Below are 23,128 nucleotides of genomic sequence, written 5' to 3' on the forward strand. Positions count from 1 at the left end.
CTGAAAAAAACTACTTGGCACTGGCACGGTAGAAGTATGTGTGCAATTGTGGCCTGATGGTTAGAACATTGTGCTGGAACATTGTGGTTTGGTGCTAGCTTGAGGCTCGCATCACAGCGAAGCTGTTTAGGGCTACTTTCCTCACTATCATGTCCACGTGTAGAAAAAAATCCTGAAGATAGTGCAATGCTGGGCTGACTCACGGCGGAAGTGAAGCAGGCATTAAGCACTCCCCATGTGTGAGTGTTAACACTCCCCATACGTGAGCAGCTTCCAAAGATAGTGCAACACCGGGCCAACCCGCAGCGGAGGTGCAGTTCGCCATTAAGGGGCCCACAAATACAGCTTTGCTGGTAATCCTTCACAGAGTGAAAGGGTACTGAGTTTGCTTTTTTTCTCTCTCACTCTCTCTCTCTCTGTGGGAGCTATTTGGCAAGACCAAAGCAGCAATAATCGGCAAAGTCAGGAAGGATTCAACAAGAAAGCATCACTTTAAAAGTGAAAGTATCTCTGAAAGATAGCGACTGAAAATACAGCTCCAGGGTCCAGCTTTTGCAGCCGCCACTCAGCAACCTTTCAGCGCACGAACATTGGAATCGTGTCTTTAAATGCATCAAGTTTGCTTTTGTTCGATTCCCATTAACATTAATTTGATTGCTGATACCACCTTTGAAAATCATCTCAACATGACAAAAAAGCTTTTCTGACCTAAACTAAAGGAGTCTCAGAATCTAATAAAGGTAATAAAGGTCATTTGTAAGTGGTGCTGCTTCTCTTCTTCCATTGCTAAATTGACTGATAGGGTTAACATTCCAAATATGCTGCTCTTTTCCCTGCGAGAGACGTTATAATGTAGGGTTGTGGATTTGCTTTCACCAGCTGTGGTTGTTCTTTAAACCATTAAGAATGGGTCATAAACATGCCTTAAGTAAATACTTATGTTGTATTGAAATGTACAAACTACACTAAGAGTTGTGACTCTCAAGGAAAAGAAAGAAATCCGAGGATACCTAAGCACTTATGAGTTGTGAATGGAAAAGCGTTCATGTCCAATTGAACGCCACTAAGTGGTCCTTTGAGTTTTGAATTCCTCGCGGGCAAGCGAGCACATTGAGAAGCTTGCCACGTTTTGATTTGGCTTTACCAAGGCACAGTTAGAACGCAGGAAAGAGCTTGTGTGGGTAAGGAAGGTGGATAACACAGGCTTCTAAAAGCGAGGGTGATATGGCATCGTGGCGTTGCTCTCTTTCTCGCGCAATACCGCTGCAGCAGGTGTTTCCTCTTGCCTGCTCTCCTCCGTTGAGGCCCGAGCCAGCAAGCCTGAGGCAGCGTCGCGGGCGCGTCTTAGTGTCGCAGCCAATTGGAAGTTAGGCGCCGTTTCACTGCTACATACGCCTCCAGCTTTTTTGTGCAATGACCCGTTTTACACTTTAGCATCATAACATTTTTAAAAAACGTTTACAACTATAGGTTTGTTGCCTCTGGCCAAGAACAGGCGGAATGCTGAAAGTGAGCTTCACACCAAGCCACGCATGGCTTTGTATGGAACTAGCACAAACAGTTCTCGTTCGATGTGAAACAGAGGTGTACATTGAATCTCCTCTGCATTACCTGTGAGATACCACTGCAACTGGGGATTTTGCATCACTGTTTCTGTTCTGACTGTGCTTTCAAAAGGTAAGTTAGTCGCGCACTCAACTTCTTCCTCCTGCTCCGTTCATACTCTTATCCAATAAAGGACACTTGCTGCTGGTCATTCAGTGTTGGCCGAAGACATTTAGCCAGGAATTCACTATTCAGAACTGACGCTCGGCAAGGAAAAAATTTTTCTGGTGTGTTGTTTGTAGGCGGCAAGAGTCATCCCTAAAGAGTTGATGTACTAGATTTAACTAAATTCCCAGGCCTATTTGCATTTAATCCTTTAGAATCTGGACATCAGGGCTAGAATTTGTAACCTGCAGCCTTCTGGTCAGCCAAATTACTTAGCCACATAGCCAGCATGGGAAATCGCTGTCTCATAATTAACCTACACCTAAGCGTGGGATATATGTCAAAACCAGGTACGTGCGTCCTTGCAGGAGTAGGTTCCACCTGGAGCCGCCCTTGATGAGCCTGGCTGGCACCAGCCGTCTGGAGGTGAGCTGTGTTCTGCACTGGTTTTCACTGTGGAACGCTGCCCAGAGGGAGGCCTTCTCTGCCACACTGCTTGCCCACTTGGCACCCCCTAGGGAAGACCCCGCTGGTGAGTGCACACCTGGTGGACTCTGCCTCGATGATTGTTTTCGATTCCGAAAAGCCTTCCAGTACCTGCTTCATAAAGCCGCCTCACTTTTCGGGGACTGGCTGTTGCTACTTTGCGAAGTACAGTCGCTGGTTAATAATTCAAACACCTATTAATCAGACACACTCGATTATTCAGATTGCTTCGCAGCAACATCCCTCATCCCATCGACTTAATGTATAAGGATGACCAACATTTTGGATATCTTACAGCGCACCATTCCATAATTTAGACTCCAGCTGCTTGAGTGGAGCAGAATTAGAGATATTTTGGCTTTTATATGTCACTGGCATTGCCGCGTCATGGTCCTCAGCCTTGTTGCCAACACTTCCTTGAAGCAAAAGCTAGCAAAGCCTAGTTGAGCCAGCACTGACTAAGCCCAAATAGCAGGACAAGCTAAGCCCGGTGCGAATTCTACCGATGCTGATTCCACAAGTCCAGCATTTGTTTATTCACATGTTTCAGTGAAACCTTGTTAATATGTGCTTGGCGGGAACGCAGCATAACTACGCACTAAAATGTAGCATGAACCACTGAGTACTAACTAGCATTTGTGTCAAGTCCTCCAGGCTGCTACTAACAAAATAAATAAATGCGATGGCACAGTAAATGTTAAGATATGCACTGCAACATTCTTTTTTCTTTCTTTTTTTCCATGGCAGTGAAAAATTCTGTCTTTTGCACAACCGTGCGATTGTGCGAAGCTGAGCAGCATTTTGAAACTGGCAGGGAACACAGCAGCGCAGCAGACGACTCATCCAGCCTTCCCTGCTGTACGTGATGTAACAGTCTGCTACAGAGCGAAACGGCCGCTGCTTTGTAAAAATGTGCTGCCTGCTGCCACATGGTGCCGATAGCCCTGTGCAATTTATGCAGCACTTCGCCTACTAAATGCATGCCATCATTGTGGTGGTATGCTTTCTGTATTGTACGTGTGCATTTGCTGGTAGACTGCGGCGTATATGCAGTCGGCTTTCATCATGCCCATGCCACTCCTGGCCATGCACGTGTGCAGTGCGCATCTTGTTGAGCCAATCCGGCAACGGCAGGCTGTTTTCGTTTCTGCAAACAATGCGCATTTGAAGCCGTCCCGCTTAAAGAGATGGCAGAGAATGGCAGTGTGTTTGTGCTAGTGCCTATTTAAAAGTGCGCAGTATGCTTACAATGGCACTATGCTGCATGCACTGCTGAGCAAATAGATGAAGAAGCTTATCATGAGAGGGTTGTGAGGGATAATTTATACTGCCATGCGTGTCAGTGGTTGTGTATGCTTTGCCAATGCCATCACCATGCAACCATGCATTGCTGGTGCTTGTCCATGTACGCATCACTGCAATTGTGCTGAAGTTGGAAGCATCGGCAGACCGGGTTCTATACACTTTCCAAAAAGAGCTAAAGATCTTTTACAATACAATGTGGCACACATGTTTTGGGACACTTGTGGAATAAAGTGACTTATTTTCTGGTGAAACTGACATTTTGGACTCCCAATTATTCAGACTCTTGGGCTGCCCTTCTTGAGTTCGGATTATCGGTCAGTGAGTGTATAAAATTTAGACCACTATGTATGTGTCCGAATAGATAACATGAGCCAATGGGTATGTGCAACTGGGCATTTGTCATGAGGTGTGCGAACATTTCCTGTACCCGTGCTAGCGCATGGGGCAAAAGCATGGAGGTTAACAAAGAAGCTCGAGAACAAGTTAAGAACCGTGCAAAGAGAGACAGAACAAAAAATGTTAGGCATAACGTTAAGAGCCAGGAAGAGAGTGGTGTGAATTGGATAGCCGATATTCTAGTTGACATTAAGAAAAACAAATGGAGCTGAGCAGGCAATGTAATGCGTAGAGTAGATAACAGATGGACCATTAGAGTTACAGAATGGGTGCTAAGGGAAGGGAAGCACAGTCGAGGATGGCAGAAAACTAGGTGGGGTGATGAAATTGGGAAATTTGCAGGCGCAAGTTAGAATCAGCTAGTGCGAGACACGGGTAATTGAAGATCGCAGGAAGAGGCCTTCATCCTGCAGCAGGCTTAAAAATATGATGATGATGATGATGGTGGTGGTGATGATGTGAACGTCCCACAATTTATGCAAAAAACCTACACTGTTGCATCTCTTACGGTTTGTGTTCAAAGCTAAAGAATGCAGAGTGAGTGAGAGAATGGAAAATGATTGGTGTAACTTTAAAAAAGACAGGAACATGGCAATGTGTATATAAGCTTAGACATAGGTAGCTGATATTGAGGTTGAGATTAGAGGAACGAGCAAAGTTGGACGGGCATTGTCGTTATGTAGAGTGGGCGACCTGTGGTTTATTACAGTGTAGCAGAATGGCTGCCGAGGGAAACTAAACAGTTCCAGGGGGACCAAGGATTAAAGTAGTAAAATTGCAGGTATAGGAAGTTGTCCGACGCAGTACTGGGGCCACTGGAGATCACCGGAAAATACTTAGATTTTCACTGGGCATAAATATGCTTATAATGAAACAGTGGTGTTTGGTTTTGTACTCCTGTCAGACATACGCTTTCAAAGTCCTATTGCTTCCATTCTTCGAGGTCATGCAAATGAGCCAATGAAGCTCATGTATTTCAGTGGTCTTTGGTTTCTGCGATCTTTCAAAGCGTGTGTTTTTTGACGAGTGTGCTAGTACTAGTGGGTGCTTGCAGTCTCTATTTGATATGTGTGTGTTTAGAGGCGGCAACCAAAGGCATCGCGTGGTTGTCCCGTCTGTCCAGGTGAGCTGTGTGGCCAGCTTGACGCATTGTCCCTGTCCCGCCGCAACGCTCCGTCGGTGCTGCACTGTCAGCTGTCCCTGTGTGAGCTGTACTTTGCTTCGTGGGGACCCGAAGGCCAGCGAAACTTCCTCCAGATTCTGGCTCAGCGTGACGGCCCCTTTGTGGCCCGCTTCCTCGGCTCTCTGGCACAGCGGGAGCCCCTGCTGGCTCAGGCACTGGCCCCGTGACCTCCTCCCCCACCCAAATTATTCCCATCGTGGTCTCCCTGAACAAAGAGAGGTACAACCACATTTTGTTGTCTATATTTAAAGGGACACTAAAGGTTACTATTAAGTCAACGTGGACTGTTGAAATACCATCACAGAAACCTCGAAACGCTTGTTTCGTGCCAAGGAGAGACTTATTTTAAGAGAAAATGCGTTCTGAAGCGTCCGCGTACCTCTAGCGCAGTTCAAATCGCCCGCCCTCCGATCGAGGAGTACTGACATCATGGTCTCATAGTGACGTTGCGCCATCGGTGAGTAGAACGGCGTCCGCAGACGGCGCTACGGCTTTTCTGCGCAAAACGCGAACGCGCGGCCAGAAACAGAGCCAAGACAGAGCCGACAGCAGAGCCAAAGCGGGAGTATGGTGGCTAGCGGAAGGAGAAACGAATTACGTCCCACGGCACACGGAGAGTCCGTTTTCGTTAAACTATAGGCTGCGGCGAGCTCGCAGCGTGGTCGGCGTGGTCTATGAGAAGCAACGAGCCTTTTCGCACTCGCAACAGGGCATAAAAATGTGCGAATCGACGCAAAACTCGGCCTAGAAACGTGCTTCGCCACAGCCAGGGCTCAATACGACCCAAGCTGGCACGACCCAGATGTCGTTTCCCGCACCGCCACCAGGCGCCGCTACTATACTTCAAACTCCAGCGCAAGACGCCCATAAGCTGGTACTTCATTCTATGACGCTAACTTCGACGCTCGTCGCAATGGGCCCTGACACCGACAGATTGGCTCGCGATGGTGGGCTCAACTTCAGCGATTTGAGCACCGACGAGCGCGACCTGCTGCTGAGGGCTCGCACTGCCGGCGTCGTTGCGTACTACGACGGCGGCCTCGACACCGGCTCTCCGGAGCGGGAAAGCAACGAGGGCTTCCCACGACATCACATGGACGTGGCATTCTCGCTGCTTGTTCCAAATGAAAGTTTCGCAAGCCAGCAGAACCCTCACAGCACAACGCGATAACGAAACTACTGAAACTCCAAAGCGTGCGCGGCGCAGAGTCGAGCGCGCAGAGTCGAGCGAAAACGAAACCTTTCGAACACCCATATTACTGAAGGGTAACGTCAAAATGTTATTTTTTCTTAGAATCGAATAGGCGTAGACAAGTAGCATTTTTTCTCGTCTTATAATCGAATGAAATGATATTTTTAATACGAGTAGTTGAGTATTAGTAACACAAATTATGAGGAGTCCTTTCGTCATCGGGCTAGTACCGGAATGTCGCTGGGGGGTCTCAAATCGTGTCATGCATTTAACTCAATTTCTCGGTTACTAAAGCTCTGTTCGCGATTATATTGACGCCTTAGACGTTCTAGAACATTGCTCTACCACTTTAACTTGAGTTTCTGGTAACCTTTAGTGTCCCTTTAACCATGACTCGGCAGTGGTGTGCTGCTCTATGATAACAGCAAGATTGATGACATATTCATAACAGCGGAAGAATTCCATAGTGATAATATGTGCTATCAGTGTGAAATTAAATGTGAACAAAGGAGTGCATGAATGAAGGCACAGCTTCCACTGTCTGCAAGCCATAGCAGACAGCATGCAGTATCGCCACAAGCATATCTACAGGCTTGCTTTCAAGGTGGCCCACCATCCTCGACTTGCCGTGAACTTGAAACAAGCACACATCCAAAGTTGGCTTTAGAAGGTTTAACCCTTTGAGGTCTGAAACTTTCATCCATTTTCCCATCATTCCGGTCCGAAACTCTTTCTATAGTTTCGGGCTCTGCGAAAGAAAACTGCGCAAAAAAACTCGCAGGTTGTTTATTTTCGCAGTTGCTTTTCATCTGCAAGTCTTTCAGTGATACTTGAGCAGCGAATGGAAAGGCTCAAAGCATTCTCCTGTGAGCAGTCCTGGATTATTGCTGCCAGTTTTGCAGAACACCAGAGTCACCATGCCATTTGGCTCCAGTCGGGAGCCATTTCGTGTATTTTAGATGCCATGCAGAAAATGCGCTTGGGTAAACAAATTCGTTGCATTTCAGAAAAGAAGTTTTATTCCTGAGGTGCTTGCAACACACAAACCAGAATATCAAAATATATACGCTTACCGCACCAACTACGCTACACAACACTTTCAATACTCCATTCCCACCTTGCTAAATAATTACTGATATATGACTGATAAGAAAATAGTTAAACCTCGATATAACATACTTGAATATAACGAAATTCTTGATATAATGAAGTATTTAACTTTTCATAACATCTTGTCCACAGAACACCATGTATTTAGAACCTCAATATAATGAAGTGTGTTTGTAGGCTTTCTCAATATAACGAAATTTCACTGGCACCGCAAATAAATGCCAAGACAATAAATGGAAACTTATGTGAACACAGATGGTCAAATGATTGAATTACGACCGGCTATTTACAAACACACCTGTCAAGTTGTGCGCAGCACGACAAGAGCAACCGCGGAAGTGGAGCCGCATCATGTTCTGTATAAAGTCCAAGTGCGATAAGATTCTATCGCACCCTGCGCACTGTGTGCTTAAAGTACTAGTGCAAGTATGTGGGGGCGAGGGAAGAAAGTTGGTGGCCTCACGAGTGCCTGTTTCCTCGCAAACACATGGGAACAGGGAGAGGGGAGCGAGCTCACGGTAACGCTATCAAGCACGTGTGAGGGGGTAGGGGGTAAGTTAGCTTGCATCTTGGCTTGCATCTTGGCTTGCATCTTTGTCAAGGATTGATGGTGGGGTAATTCGCACTCTCCGAACAGGAGGGGATGGGGCGACAACAAACCCACCCCGCGTGCGTTTAGTGAGGGTTCGTCTGCTGACCGGCGATAAGGTCCACGCCTGATCGACCGTGAACCAGAGGCATGAGACAGGAGGCGACGTCGTACAACACCCACACTCAATTTAATACAATAAAATCATGCCCGAGACATAATGGGAAACAAACATGCAAACTTCCAGTAGTGGGTCCTAGCTCGCGGAAGGCGTGCGGGTCACACAGCACACGCCCTGACGCCACTCGCGCGACACTAAGCCCACCACGTGGGAATCATTAACACTCGCGAAATACAATAAAATACGCGACACAAATACAAAATACGCGCGACAATAAATAGGGCAAACACTAAACTACCAGGACATATAAGAAACAACACGCGATGGATAAAAAAAAGGAAAGATTAAACGCGATTAGAAAGAGTCCGGCGGAAAGTTCTGAGAGCGGCCCGGAACACGAGGCTTATCTGGGGCGTGCTTGCCGAGGTCCCGATCTGAAGAGCGTCGGGCTGCTGCAACCTCGCTGCCGAAGATCCTGACGAACTTGCACCGTCTGTCGCTCGACCGGCGAAGACTTCGGCCTGGAGATCTCAGCCTGCCGACCACATCTTCAGCTGTTCCCCGGTGCACGACCCCACTCCTTCGTCCTCCAAGCTGCTCTGCCGCTCGCCAAGCCGCCTCGTCCCTCCGCCGCGCTCAGGCGACACACGTGACCAAACCGGTCTGGCGAGCTCGGGACAATGGGAAGCTCTCTTCCCCATCGCCGTTCAAGCGGCGTTGCTGCTGCTGCGGCAATGGCGGCCATCTTGAGAGGAGCGCGGGCATGCACTCTGTGACAATCTTGGCCATGGCTGTGCATGGATATGAGTGCAGTTCAGTGCATATGCAGTCACGCACCCTGCTTTAGAGGTAATCTGCCGCGTATTCAAAGAGGGGGGCGCCAAGACGGAGTGGCACGTGTAAGCTGTCTTACCGCACATTTAGTATTGGAGGTCGCATAATCTCGAGTTTCAGTGACTCGTTGGAGCGAGAAGCAGACAAAGCATTTGCTCCCCGCTGCCGGCGCTTTTTCTGATAGCGTCGTCCCAGTGTGGGTGATGCTATCAGCCACGGGGGCAGGGTGCACGCGAAAGCATGGCTGGCTTCGCTTAATTCGTACCGCCAAGAAGATATCATCAGTGTATGTGACATGAAACTGTATCACTGGCCACCGTTCCCACATTTATCAAAATGGTTTTCTCATTCAAATTTTTTTTTTTCAATTGCCTGATATTTCGAAAAATTCTGCAGCCCCCTTCCTTGTAAGAAAAATTTATTGGCGACTTGTACTTATTGCAAGAAAGGTCGAGTTTCAGTAGAACGAAATTGCGATATAACGAAGCAAATTGCCAATTGGTGCATTTCGTTATATCGAAGTTTAACTGTATAGATATTATGACAATGAACACAAAACAACCAAAACATTATTTCTCTAAATAAATATGAGTTCTTTAGTTACATTTACAGAACGAAAATGCTTCAATAATATTCTTTATATGTCTTCGTTTCAAGTGACATATGTTCTCACTGTGTACTATATTTGATCATTTTAGGGGCAGTGCTTCTAATTTAAGCTTGAATACAACTGTTTCGTGTTACTAAATCTTTTCTTGATTTTCCTCCGACTATAATATGGTTCAAAATTTTTTGTTGTTTCGTTTACTGTATACTATATTTGTATGTATATGTAGACTTGACACTCGTACTTGGTAGTATTGCTGTTTTGGTTCTAGAACTGTTTTGTGTGCACGCTACCTACCATATCCAGGATTGGGTTGAAGGCCAGTCAGGCTGCTCATACAGTTTTTCTTTCCGCTCCTTCTCTATCTATGATGGCAATAAGGTTCTGTTCTCTCAACGGTACTTGAGCACTTTATGGTACCGTTTGAAGCACTCTCCTGGACAGAGGCCAGGACTTGCACTGTAAATCTTGCACTCGAATACGGTCTCCTTTCCTACGCCTTCTTCCTATCACTGCAAACAGCGTAGCTTGAGGATGTTTTCTGAACATGTGAAGGCGGAATATATCGTATTTACTTGGAATCTAGGCCGGCCCCGATTCTAAGCTGACCCCCAAAAGTCTGAAGCCAGGAAAGAAAAACTTACCTCGAATGTAGGCCTAACAAAAAAGAGAGAATAGTGTTCACTAAATGAAAACAGCATTTATTGAATAATGAACATGCCGAGCTCATTCTAAGTCATCATCGCTGTTAGCCTCGTCGGTATCTTCCTTATCGCTTTCATCTTCAAATAGTGCACTATCTTCAAACTGTAAATACCATCCTCATCATAACACATGCAAGAATCATCTCGCATGGTCCCCTCGCCAACAACAAATGTTTTCCTCGTCGATGCCAAAGGCCCGCCCTGCTTGAACGTTTGACGATGCCTCTGCGGCTAGCACAACTTTTCGTTTGAAAGTGGCACTATAGTGACATCGTCTGCTTGCACCATTACGATAACACCACGCCACATGCCTATGCTGTAAAATACAGAACCAGCTCCAATACAACACACGTCAAAATGGTGACGTCGCTCCTGTACTTCAGTTGGCTACAGGTGTCGCTAGTGGCGGCTACGATACGGATTTTTCTAGATGGCTAATTATGCACCATATTTATGAATTTAAATTAAAAAGTGGCACATTTTTTAGAAACCTTGAATCTGAGCAGAACCTAGAATTTGGCATATGATTTAAAAAAAGAAGACATCGGCCTGCATGCGAGTAAATACGATGTTCTTTATTCCTACTAAAGTAATCTAATTCACTAGACCCGCAGTTTCAACCATAAAACGCACATGCAGGAAATATTGCCATCGTGTCAGTGCTTTGTGCAACAAATTGCACAAAATTCCTTGAAATGCCATTGCAAATGTGCTGCACTCATGTGGAGACATTGCGAAGTGAACTTAGTGGTTAAAGAATTTTCCGAGAGCTGCCAGTACCAACTGGCAGGTGTGAGGCGTGTGTGTGCGTCGGGGCCTCTCAAGGTCGGACCAGAACCAGTGTCGCCGCAAGAACACACCCGTCTGTGCAGGATCCGGGTGGGCAAAGATGCTGAGCCAGAAGGGCCCCGCGTGCAGCGCTGCCGAGCAGTCTGCCTACCTGCTCAGCTGGTTCGGAGAGTACAGCGACCTGCAGCGTGACGACTTCCTGCACGTGCTGGCCGATAAGTACACACTCCTGGGACCTGCCGGCGACGGCGACCTGGGGCTGTCGCACCTCTCCATGGGGAACCCCGATGCCCCACCCTCACTCTTCCAGTGCCGCATGAGCCTCTTCGACCAGTGGTTCCAGGTGAGGATGTCCTGTCAACGCTTTGTTTAATCGGTCTTACTCCACTGGGAACGATCCTAGATATGATGAAGTATTAGTTACAATCACCACATTTCACTGCAGTTACGATTTACAATCCTGCCTATTCAAACTGTGTCCAGATGTAGTGGGCATTTTCAGAAACACCGTGCTGTTACAACGAACATTTCAAACCCGTTTTGGGTAAAAGGAGAGTGCACGTGAAGTTCCCAAGCACGAAAGTGCAACTGAACTGGTTGCCCGGCACCACGCCCAGCACTCCAGTCCTACCACAACAAAGAAATGGCTGTGAGATAAGTGAGCACCACGTGTGGATTTCGGAAGGAAAGTTACTCGCTTGCTAGGGTAACCATGCTTTCGAGGCATGTTTCCCAACATGCTTCAGGGCGAAGCTGTGTGCCATGTAACGGCCGTGTCCTCCAAGACAGCTCTGGTGGCCGTGCCGGTGCCATCTAGGAGACCATGGTGGCAGCATTCTGCACAGTTCTCCATTTTGCACTACATGCAGTACGCCTATTTGGGCAATTTGGACCAAGAGCCACTTAAGCATTGCTATCATACCGTTGTTCTCGATAGTCGCATGGTCCGAGTCGCGTAAAAATGGCACGGCCCATCGATGCAATGCAAAGTCGCAAAAATTGGGCGGTTGCTATGCCTTTACCGGACGATAACAGTTCGTCAATGCATGCTTGACTTCACTCATGTCATTGCTGATAACGGTATGCGATGGTGTTCTACCTTTCGAATTTCATTCTTTTTTGGCCGAAGCAACATAGTAAATGTAGCTTCGTAGCTCTCTCGCTGCAGACCTAAAGGCAACACCCTTGCAAAATGTCAAGATGCTGTGGTAGTTTTCACTTCTAGCCAACCGGAATACTTAGCTATATGCGGAATTCACTTGTGTGCCACTGATAGTAAAATACATCAAAAGCTCTCGAAGAAAAAAAAATGGCCGCGGTGCTGATAGTTTGAAATGCCAAGGGATCGGAACTGGCCGGGTGCCATTTTTAGAGAGCTACGATGCCTCATTTCGTTCTTTAGATGATGTTTTTAAGAAACACTTGCAGCTAGATGGAACAAAATGGCAGGAACAAACATCAAGATAATGAAAATGCAATTTTTGGACTAAGGTAGTGTCGAATTGTAACTGCCAGTGCCAGCTCAGCCTTGTTCATTCTTGTGTGTTTTGAAGGGCAAGTTCGTTATAACAAAGTACTCATATAACAACCACTTTTCGCGCAACTATTGAGTTCTTTAAGGAGTAAGTTCAGCCCCTGATGGGATCAAGAAAAATTGGTTGAATTATACGGTAGGTCGAATTAAAGAAGAGGCCGAAGAAACACGAAAAGATGCCACTGATTCGTTTTGCAGCATTTGCCTGATTCTTACATGTCGCTGAATCGAATGCGTCCGCATTCTATGTGCTCAGAATAGAAAACTAATGTGGGAATGACATTACAGCTCCTAAGCAACGTAAAAATGTGATGCGCACCCAGTGTTCTTGCACGAAAAATGTTACATGCCTTGAATTTGGAACTTTTGACAGTAGAAGAACGATGAAACCATGAACTTTACCTTCACAGAATGGAAGTTTGCTTACACCTAACGTCCATTATCATCGCACTGAGGTAGCACTTTATCGTTGTCTCTGAACCACAACATGCCCTCTGTATGGTCCATTGAATGTATCTGATGTTCTGCATTTGTTCGCCAACAAGATATCGTGGAGAGGCCTAGGTTTATCGCATGTGTTCTTCATTGTAATCCTAGCCACCAGCGTTCAGCGGAGGTTTTGAGTTGTGTGGAGCAACACGATGCACGACGTCCCGAAAGCGGCCAGTTCTGTCGCTCGGCGATAAGCCGAAAATTATCGATGAAGCGGAAAAGCGGCATGGAGACACGAAAGCCAGCATTGCCCGGGACCAAAAGATACCCGAATCTTCGGCATCTTAACCCTTTGATGGTCGATGTTTTTATTGCAGATTCCACTTTTCGAAAAAAATTTACCGTAATTTTTCTAGGGTGACCGTAAAATTAGAAAAAACTATTTTGCATTGATATCTATGTACACTTCCTTCATGAACAACAACAATAAAAAAAGGAAATAAACTTATAAGAATTAAAAATTTGATGCATCATTATACACATAGTTCAAGGCTTTGAAAATGTGCACATGAGAATATTTCACTAGAATCAAATGTTCGTACTCTTACACTAATATTTATGTCCTTAGCGTCGTAGAACTGCGTAGGTGCGCGTACTCAAGTAAACTGTGTGTTTGTGTGTCCGTCAAAAAAGCAAAACGTGTGACAAACTTCTGCTTATCTTCATCTTATCGCCAACCAGGAGCAATTACATTTCGCGACTGACCCAAAAAAAAGGAAAGCAATGGAAACACATGCACGGCGGCATCCTTCCTATGCACACCCCCGTGAGCACTAAACATGCGAGAGACAGGCGGTCGCCATTTAAGCGATTAGTAACGAGATAGCCATCAGTTTTGCAAGCACAAGAAGCCGAAACCACGTGGAACAAAGCCCAAACCGCCACTCGCCCACGCGTGCGCCAATGCGGAAGTGCTAGTATATAGACGCACAGGAGCAAACTAGCTCTAAAACAAACCACGCGACGAAAACCAAACGAGGGAGGCGCGCGAAAAAAATTCACTTTATTTCCACATAGTGGCAGCACATGACAGAAAAGAAAAGGTTTGGAAATTGGCACGCTTTTTAAACGTACACACAGCGCCGTAAATATACAGCATCGACCATTTTCAGACTTGTTCGCGGCGCCGTATATTTACGTCATAGACCCTTAAAGGGTTAAGCGCGTCAAGCAAGGGTACCGCAACCGGTTAGTGCAGCATCAGCTGCACTAACCGCTTGCGGACTGGCAGGCGTTCTACAACCATGCTCGAGGGGTGCGGACGATCGCGGCTCAGTCTTCCGTTGCACGCATGGTGCCGATAGGAGAGGAGGGTGGTGGGAAGAGGGAGGCGGTTTACGCCGGCAGCAACTGTGCATTGGGTTGCCGCAGCGCTTGCTGTCTTCAAAGTGATCTGTGTTGGGGGCTGAGTCTATGGCGGCTCATACCTTTGTGCATGCTGCATTCTTGCTGCTCAGCTATTGTTGAAGCTAATATTTGCAAGATTATATAGCCGAGAGAACTACTATCCTTACTTTGTGTAGCTGCCCACACATTTGCTATCACAATTGATGGTTTGCATTACTGGCGAAACTGACTTCTTTGGAGGTGTCCATGGAAAAAAATTTTTGCCTCTCAAAATGAATGCACCCCCCAACTTTGCGCACATCTTTTGGGAGAAAAAGTGTGTTCATTATGCAAGTAAATAGGGTAGATGTAAGCATGAAATGGCTACCGGCAAAACAGATTAGTTGGAGTAATTACGACAATTGCTCATGACCATTGCGCAACCATCCCCACCGTGCCAGACGCTGCCCGCCTGGTTGTGCAGGGTTGCACAGTCTCTCGAAGGAGGCAGCGCAAAACCTGTGCCGCGGAAATCGTGGACCGCTGGCATTGAAAAGAGCGCAGGCAACCCTGTCTCAGCACCAAAAGATGACAATCAAGTGTATGGTGCACTGTACAGTACAACCCCGCTGTTACGTTCCTCACTGCTGCGTTTTCCCGGCTGCTACGTCGTTTTCATCTGGTCACGGCATAGCTTCCATAGGATCCTATGTATAAGGAACCCCGCTGTTACGTAGTAGCTGTGAAAACGTTCCCGCATGATGCGTCGAAACCCGAACCCGCCTGGGCTAAAGTAGGCAACGCGCTCCAACCGCCATTTTAGTTTTTGACGAGTTTTGACCGGGCTTGGCCGGGCTTGGCCGGGCTTGGCTATGGAACTGGCTGCAAGAAGCCGCACGCCAGTTCGAGAGGCCGCCAATTGATGGCCATACGTGAAAAATGCTCTCGCTATCACTGTGATTACGGTCACCGCATGGTTTGTTGGACGGGTCGACTCACGGAGGAAGGAAACTCAGGAGAGGCCCTGACGTCACTCTTGGTGAAGCTATAGCTAAAGGGAAGCCGGAAGTTGGTGTTGCTCATGGCGTTGCTCCGCCTATCGGGCCAGCTCTCATCTCTTGTTTACATTTCTCACGAAACCACGCCGCGCTGCGCACAACCGGGCTGCTCGGACGCGCACGCTCCGCAGCAATACTAAACAATCGTTAGCACGTTAGCATGATTACGCCAAAGACGGCAAAATTTCCCGCGGATATTCCTTTGTTCGTTGCCATTGCCGTGGCGCGGTGAGGACAAGGAGCACGAGCCGCATAATGCCGGGGAGTTGCCAAATCCTAGCTTTGGAGAAGCCGTCGCGGCTCTGGACCTCCTCCGCAGGTACGTCGCACCTCACAGCGACGCTGACAGCAATGCGGCCTTCCAGGCTATTGAGAAACGTGCGGCGATTTCTAGCGAGCGAAAGAAACGGCAAGCCACCATTCTGGACTTCTTTAAGGTCTAAGCGCACTCTGTGGAAATAAATTGTCTATAGTTGAAGCTGCACTGTTTTCATTCATTTTCGGAACTTTCCTCACTGTTGCGTTTTCCCGGCTGTTACGTTTTTTTTCCTCGGTCCGGTTAAAAATGTATGAACGGGGTTCCACTGTATCTACCTTTTGAATGTCGGTATTGGAAATGACAAACTATTAATGCAGCATACTTGAAGTTGCAGCTTGAGGGATATTGTGAACAAACATTGGGATGAACTCTGATGCAATATCTTTAAGGCAAAAGCTCTACTCCTCGAGGTACAACTCCCAAGGTCAATCTCGGCGCGCTTTCGACCTTCAGCCGCCGGTGTGAAGGTGCAACGTCACGTCACTTGATCCGCTATAGAGAGGCAGCGCAGCTGCACTCGCTCCAGCCTCGCCGCTATGTACCACGTGAATAAGCGAGGGCTTGACAGCTGCTCCGCCGGTGCGTGTGCATCAGCTCTTTACCGCAGGCGCCAGGCTGAGTCTGAGCACCCTGCCGATATAGCTCACCGGGAAGAAGCACTAAAGAACTGTGTCTAATCATGCTTAAGGGGGGACAGTGCTCTTCAATGAATGTTCATCATCTTTTCCATCAATATTAGTGAAACTCTCCGGTCTTGCTAAGATTGTTGTGCTGATTTCAAATATGTAATTATTTTTGCAATAGGCCATTTAGTTCTGAAGATAAATGAGGTTCATTGTTCATCATTTGCAGAAAAAATACAGAAAAAGACTGCGCTACAAAAGTTGATATTGGCACATGCCTAGGGACTAGAAAACATAAGGAACACAATGGGAGGAATACTGTTTTGATATATCAAATATTAGTAATATTATGGTAATTCAATCTTCACTGTTCCAATTGTGGGTGCCCTATTGTCTGATCTAAAGCAGAACTGAAAAATTCTAAAGCATAAATTCCAAAATCTGTTCCTACCATTGTGTGCTTTGTACACTCAGCTACGAGGCACAACAAAAATTATGCCTCTACCAACCTTGAAGGCAGAGATATCGTTGCTGCAAATCAGCAAGAAGTCAAAAATTGGTGTTTTGAGAAAACGAGAAAAAAGAAATAGATTCACTTTAAATCAAAAGTGCAAAAAAAATTCTGCACTACTTCGCAGTGAAAATGGCTAAAAGCCATCCGAACTGTAGTCACTTTGACTACGGCCACCCAAATGGCGTTTTCTGAAAGCATTCCGCATGTCCGTAATGGTGTTGCGCTTTTTTGCAGATGCAACTGCTCAGCGGTGGTCCTTCTCCACCATGCGTTTTATGCTTGGTATTCCAGGAGGTGCAGCTCTTTCAATATTGCTGCAGAGGTCGTCTCGCAGCCAGCGTTGAATTTCATCGCTGCCCCAGCTACTGCGGCTTGCATTGTGGACAGTGAAGCATGCTGTTCCTTTAGAGCCAGTGCCCACATCAGGGAGTGGAGAGACTCGTTGCTGTTCCGAGTTCTGCCCCCGTAGGCACCGCTCAAGGAGCTTTTCATCAGACAGGCGCTCATAAATGGGCAGCAGGGCTTCACAGACATGAGGAGGCAAATTGTAGTGCTGCTTAGGGGCTGCCTCGCCCTTAGCCCTCGCTGCATTTTGTCGGCACCACGAGTTCGGTCCTGGTGGACAATAGCTGTGGTCCGATACCAAGTCATTTGATGTTGTGTGGTGATAGGTGGCCATCACAGCCCTTTTCATTCCCTGCACATCACCCTTGCGAGTCTTCGGGGCCCAGCCATAATATAGTGTCAGCTTTGGGACTAAGTCGGTGGTCAGTTGGCCTTTACCACCAAGGCTCTCCAATCCAGGTCCCTTATGCTTTGTGACAGGGTTTTGCAAGCTTGTGCCCATACGTTTCTGTACATGGTTTGTACAGTCTTCCTTTTACACTGAAATGTATCCATACACTCTGGCCTCCTGCAGCGCAAAGAAAGCGCGACGGTCACTATCCAAGAGTAGGGTGGTGTACCTCAGGTTATGCCATTGCAGTGACCTCTGGAAAACGACAAGGGCAGCTTCAATTTCCATTTCACCGGCCTTCTTGCAGGTGTTTTTCTGACAGGCATGGCTCTCCTTCCAAGCTTTATAACTCGGGTCATTATGCTTTGGTCCATGCTCACAACCAGTGGCATGGATCGTGATTGAAAAACAGCTTCCGACATTGGGTGATGTCCTGAGGCAATAGGCTATAAGACTCTGGCACTTCAAATGAGTGTTAAATGTTGTGGGGATCGAGAAATGCACTAGTGCCATTGTGCGGGCATTCGCCTGTTCTGCCATCCCTATGCTTTATCCCCTTCCCACTCGCGATGGTTTGCGGTGGGGACAGGGCACTGACGTCGCGACACGGCTGCTTTGACGGCAGGAGCATGTGCCTTACCTCTGGGACATCACTAGCTACATACATGCTTCCTCTTCTCCGCCTACACCTCTGTGATTAGGACTTTAGCTTGCTCACGGTACCTTTGTTCGTGCAGGGAGCGCACACTTTGTGTTGATCCCTTCCGGACGCTAAGCCGAAGAAAGGTCATAGCACACCTAGCTACCCTTATCGGAGGCCCAAGTCGAAGGAGATTACCCGAGCTCTCGCGAGTTGGCCAATTGGTTATCACAAGAGCAAGTAACATAGCTGCTGGGACTTTTTCCTAGCAACGTGTCCCAGCTTCAGCCTGTGCTCACGTGGCAACGTGCTATAGGCGTTCCTGTCTGTCTTTTTGCCTTTGGTGCTGGACCCCTTCAGTTGTCACGTTGCCCCGGGACTGGGCGTTTGTCCAGTGTTGGGTGCCGCCAGAGACAATAAACAGTTTCCATTAACTCGGGGAATGCTGTGTTCTTGCGTATGTCGCTCAGTTTCCCTTTGCGGCCTGGCTCTCGCACTAAAGGCAATGGCCGACATGGCCCTGTGGCTCGCTAAGCGCGAACCCGTGGTGGTCGGTACTTCTGTGAAATCTCAAGACTCCTTACTGGTGTCCCGCATAAGCCATCACTTCTAGCGCACTCTAGCGCTTGCCTTTCTCTTTTCTTTCTTCATTTAAAATGAGCAGTTTCACCAGACTTGGTCAAAAAAAAAAGAAAAAATCTTCATAACCACGTCTCCCTTTATACTGTAATCATTTTGCTGGGGATTTTTCAGACTTTCATTGATCTAAAAGAAGCATTAATACCATGCACACACTGTATATCGCATTTCATATACCGAGGTTCAAGGATATTGTTTGGCTGTCAATAAATACTGCCTCTCCACGTGCTACATAACTTGTGTTATCGTATGTTGTAGCATCCACATGTGAAGTGATCCTAGAATCAAAGGAAATTGCTTTCTTTAAAACATTTAAGTAGGAATGACTGTGTGACATAATTTCATACTAATTTTACGGTAATTTCATCATCAAGCATTGTATTAATTATCCAGTGGGCTATTTGCTGACATCGTGGAAGCACACTTCATGCTTAGGCTCATTTGGAACGTCTATCTGGGGCACTATTACGTTAAGCTATTCCAAAGTTTTCTATTCCAATTCTGCAATCAGCCCTCCATGACTGGTCAAAAAAAAATTTCGGGCCACCCCCACTTCGCCTGTATCTCGCACTACGTCGTGAAAACGCCCTATCTGGCATGATGTGTGCACACTGATTATGCATGATTAGACTGAAGGAAAGAAAAAATAATTATTACTGATTCGACATCGTTTTTCGCCATAATACGCTGCCATTGATCAAATGTTTTCGGGCTGGGCCCACTTCACCTGCCTGTCATGCGACATCGCAAAACCGTGAGAACTCACTGTGTCAAAGTGATATGTACACATTGGACACATTAACATGACAAACAAAGCTGAATTTATTTCTGAATAGCCGGAGAGTGCCCCGTTCCGAAAGGAATAGAAGATGGCTGTCCGCCGATTGCTCTGGCACTGGGTACTCGGAGCTACAGGGGAGCGTGGATTTATTTGCATAGAATAAAGGATTTTGCGTGGCAGTGTAAAGTTATCAAGACCTTTTGGCACATATACGACGCCAACCATTCTTTGCCAAGAATTCATTCTGGCGACATTTTTACCATTCTGTTGCATGCCACCGCAATTTTGGACCAGCCACCGCAAGGTTAGAAGAAACGGATCAATTGCAGACCCCGGCACCACCCTTATCAGTTATCTACTTTCACTGTGGTGGCTCGGCCCCAACGAAACCCTCTCAACTAAAGATTGCTTCTCGCATCTTGTCAGCCAATGCGATAAGAAAATCTGCTCAATATAGGCAATGCTGATCGTTTTGAAGGCAAAAAAAAAAAGTGTCCTCCTATAAACAAGGAGCACATTTGATTGGGGTTTTCAAACAAAGTTGCGGGTTACTGCCTGATGTAAATTTGAAGTCAGGAGATTGGAATAAAAACAGATTGGAATAGTTTTACGCTATAGTGCCCCTGCTCTTTTGTGCTAGCTGATTACACTTTTATCTAGTTACACTGGTTACACTAGTTACACTCCTTATACCTTTATCCAGAGTTGACGCTGCAAGAGAGCTTCGCAGTCTCGCTCATACCATCACGTAAGTTGCTGGCATACACCACAGAACTCTTTAAGTGTCGTTTATACAGCCTCGACCCATCACTGAAACTTAAATTACCAGCGAACCTTCCACGACGTGATGCAACACTGCTGTGTCGGCTGTGGTTAGGAGTAGCATTCACCAACTCCTACAGCTATCGTATTGGAATGACGGATTCACCAATGTGCGCTAAGTGCAAGTGTGAAGAGACCATCAGTCACCTTCTGTGCCACTGTTCTCGCTTCGATAATCAATGTGAGACTCTCCAGTGTGCCTTAAATAGACTGGATGACAGGCCATTTACGGAAGCGAAGATCTTAGGAGCCTGGCCTCACAGTTCATTAGCCCAGAAAGCAGTTCGAGCACTTTTTCGCTACCTGAGGGCAACAGACTTGAGTGCCCGACTATAGACATCCTACACCTAAGTTCTCTCTCTCTCTTTCTTTGACTCCCCATTCCCCTCCCCACGTGTAGGGTAGCAAACTGGACTCAGTCTGGTTAACCTCCCCGCCTTTCCGTCTTCCCTTCTCTCTCTCTCTCTCTCTTCACTGGTGAGGCTCTAGTCGGCAACATGTTGGTTTTGGTCGTAACATTTAAGGTGATAGCTTTCCTACTGAATTCCTCCGGCATTCCTGGTTGAAGTATGTAGCTCTAAAAGCGCCACCGCATGTAAGCACATTGATGGTGCCAGAAGCGATGTCATAGTATGTAGAGGCAGCAGCGACTCTGTGCACAGTCTAGGCTCGCAGGTGCTGCAAGAACTGCCGTCATACCAAAGAAAATTAACGAAAGTATGCATCCTGCACACTGTTGAGTGTTGTTAGACAGTTATAATATAGCGTACGCTAAGCAGTGCATGTTTATTGCAGTTTTAGTAGCCCGGCTACACCTTCGCATCTCAGAGGCCATACACCGTCGTTGGGGCTCTCCCAACTGTAGCGACAGGTGGAGCTGACATCTCGAATGTTTCTTTGATCGGCTTTGACTCGTTCGTAACGAGAAGCTATCTCAAAAACCCCACAAGGTTATTCATAATACTGTTTCGTCGAAGCGGCCTGACACTAAGCGAAAGCCGCTTACACAGTCATTTGCTATGAACAAAGTGAATGTTGCACAAACAACACCAAATTCGATTCAAAGCAGGCAGCCGTGACCGCCACCATGTTCCCGCAAACTACACAAGCCACGCAAGCCACGCAAAGATGCTAACGCTAAATTTGAGAGATAGCGTGCATACGCTATACACTGGGTCATTTAGCATTCTGCGCATGCTCAGTAACGACCCCCTGTATTATAGCGTACGCTAAACTAAGACTGTCTATTGTTTCCATAAATGCTAAACCTAAAACAGCAGTTTATGTGGCACCCATAGGGGTCGTAAACCATAGGAACTACATTAGAGGAAGTAGCACTGAACTGTATTTCACCACCACACTACCAAACTGGAAGAGTGAACAAATGACAGAAGCCAAGAAACTATGGTGGCCAGCATGTGGGCGATCATTGTCTCATTAAACCGATAGCTTCCTGCTGCAAGCCTACCAAGAAAATTATTAGGTGGCGTTGGATTCCAAAGAATAAGCAATTGATATCTCTGCAGATTTGCAGTACTAAGCTACTTGGCTTACGTAATCATCCCCCGATGGTTTCTGTGCAACTTTTTTACAGTTTTGACTACAGTCCTCTATATTCTCCTCATACTTGCCCTGGTATTGAGGTAAACGGAATAGCGCTTGGGCGCGTACATATTTAAGGGACACACATGCGTACTATGTTCAATGACAGTGACCCCTTTTACACTTTTAATATGCTTCACTACAATAAATCTGCATATGCTTCACCGCTTGACATCGCTGTATTGCGGTGAAGCTAACTTTAGGGAACCGGCAAAAACCACAATCGTGTCGATTCATGGTAATGTAGACTGACAATCACGTACTTGCATCATATCAAAGTGGGGCCACGGGCAGGGCTTGACATGCTTAACTGCAAGTACAGTGGCAATCTCGATATGACGAACTTCAGGGGACTGCGGGAAATTGTTCATTATTCTGAAAGGTCGTTATAGTGAAAGCCCCAAAATTAACCATCTTGCAAATCAACCTGTGTTTATGTGAACCTCCATGTCACCTATGAAGCATACTGTTTATTTTTGTTTGTTTGTTTTTCACATTGCTTGCCGTGGGCACCGCAACTGTTTCACTTGAAGCAGACGCCTCAACTATTCCAAAGTGCGTGCACATGTAAACGACACCATTCGGAAAGTGCTACCTTGTGGCCTCCCCACAAGCACAGAGGTTACATTTCTCCATGCTCGAAGCTATTATGGCTGGCCGCATAAAGAAGCACATCCACAGAAAGAAAGAGACGTGCCTCCATTGACAGGTGACATTTGTCTTGGCAGAGCACGCACGCGCTCGCAAAACATGATGCATCATCCCTCCAAAATTTTTTCTGCTCCAGCGCCATCTTGGTTTTCCCAAACCCATGTGTCACGGCGTCCTCTTTTTGCGCCTTGTCTGTTAGCCTCCTGTTCTGGCTGCTGTTTAAGATGCACTGAAATCTAAGCATCCCCAGATTTTGGAATATTAGTTTGTAGTGCTGAGGCATTGTTAACATGACATGGAAGCTGAATAACAATCATTATTCTGAAAATCTTGGTATTCTGCAGTTCGTAGTACTGAAATTTTTG

General features: G+C 46.7%; 1 protein-coding gene across 2 annotated transcripts in view; it reads left to right on the top strand.

Moving 5' to 3' along the window:
* The window catches only part of LOC142587428 (uncharacterized), a 43,911-nt gene that overhangs the window by 15,992 nt on the left and 4,791 nt on the right, over nucleotides 1–23,128 (top strand). Inside the window, exons 1-3 of one of the 2 annotated variants that reach the window (XM_075698441.1) lie at nucleotides 2,108–2,242; nucleotides 5,021–5,299; nucleotides 11,110–11,369. In XM_075698441.1, coding sequence (XP_075554556.1) covers nucleotides 11,127–11,369 — 243 coding nt within the window. In that variant the 5' untranslated portion in view covers nucleotides 2,108–2,242; nucleotides 5,021–5,299; nucleotides 11,110–11,126. Of the gene's footprint in view, nucleotides 1–2,078; nucleotides 2,243–5,020; nucleotides 5,300–11,109; nucleotides 11,370–23,128 lie in introns of those variants that run through there. The other variant, XM_075698440.1, reaches the window with a different exon arrangement.

Source organism: Dermacentor variabilis, chromosome 7, assembly GCF_050947875.1.
Source record: "Dermacentor variabilis isolate Ectoservices chromosome 7, ASM5094787v1, whole genome shotgun sequence".
NCBI classification, from domain to species: domain Eukaryota; kingdom Metazoa; phylum Arthropoda; class Arachnida; order Ixodida; family Ixodidae; genus Dermacentor; species Dermacentor variabilis.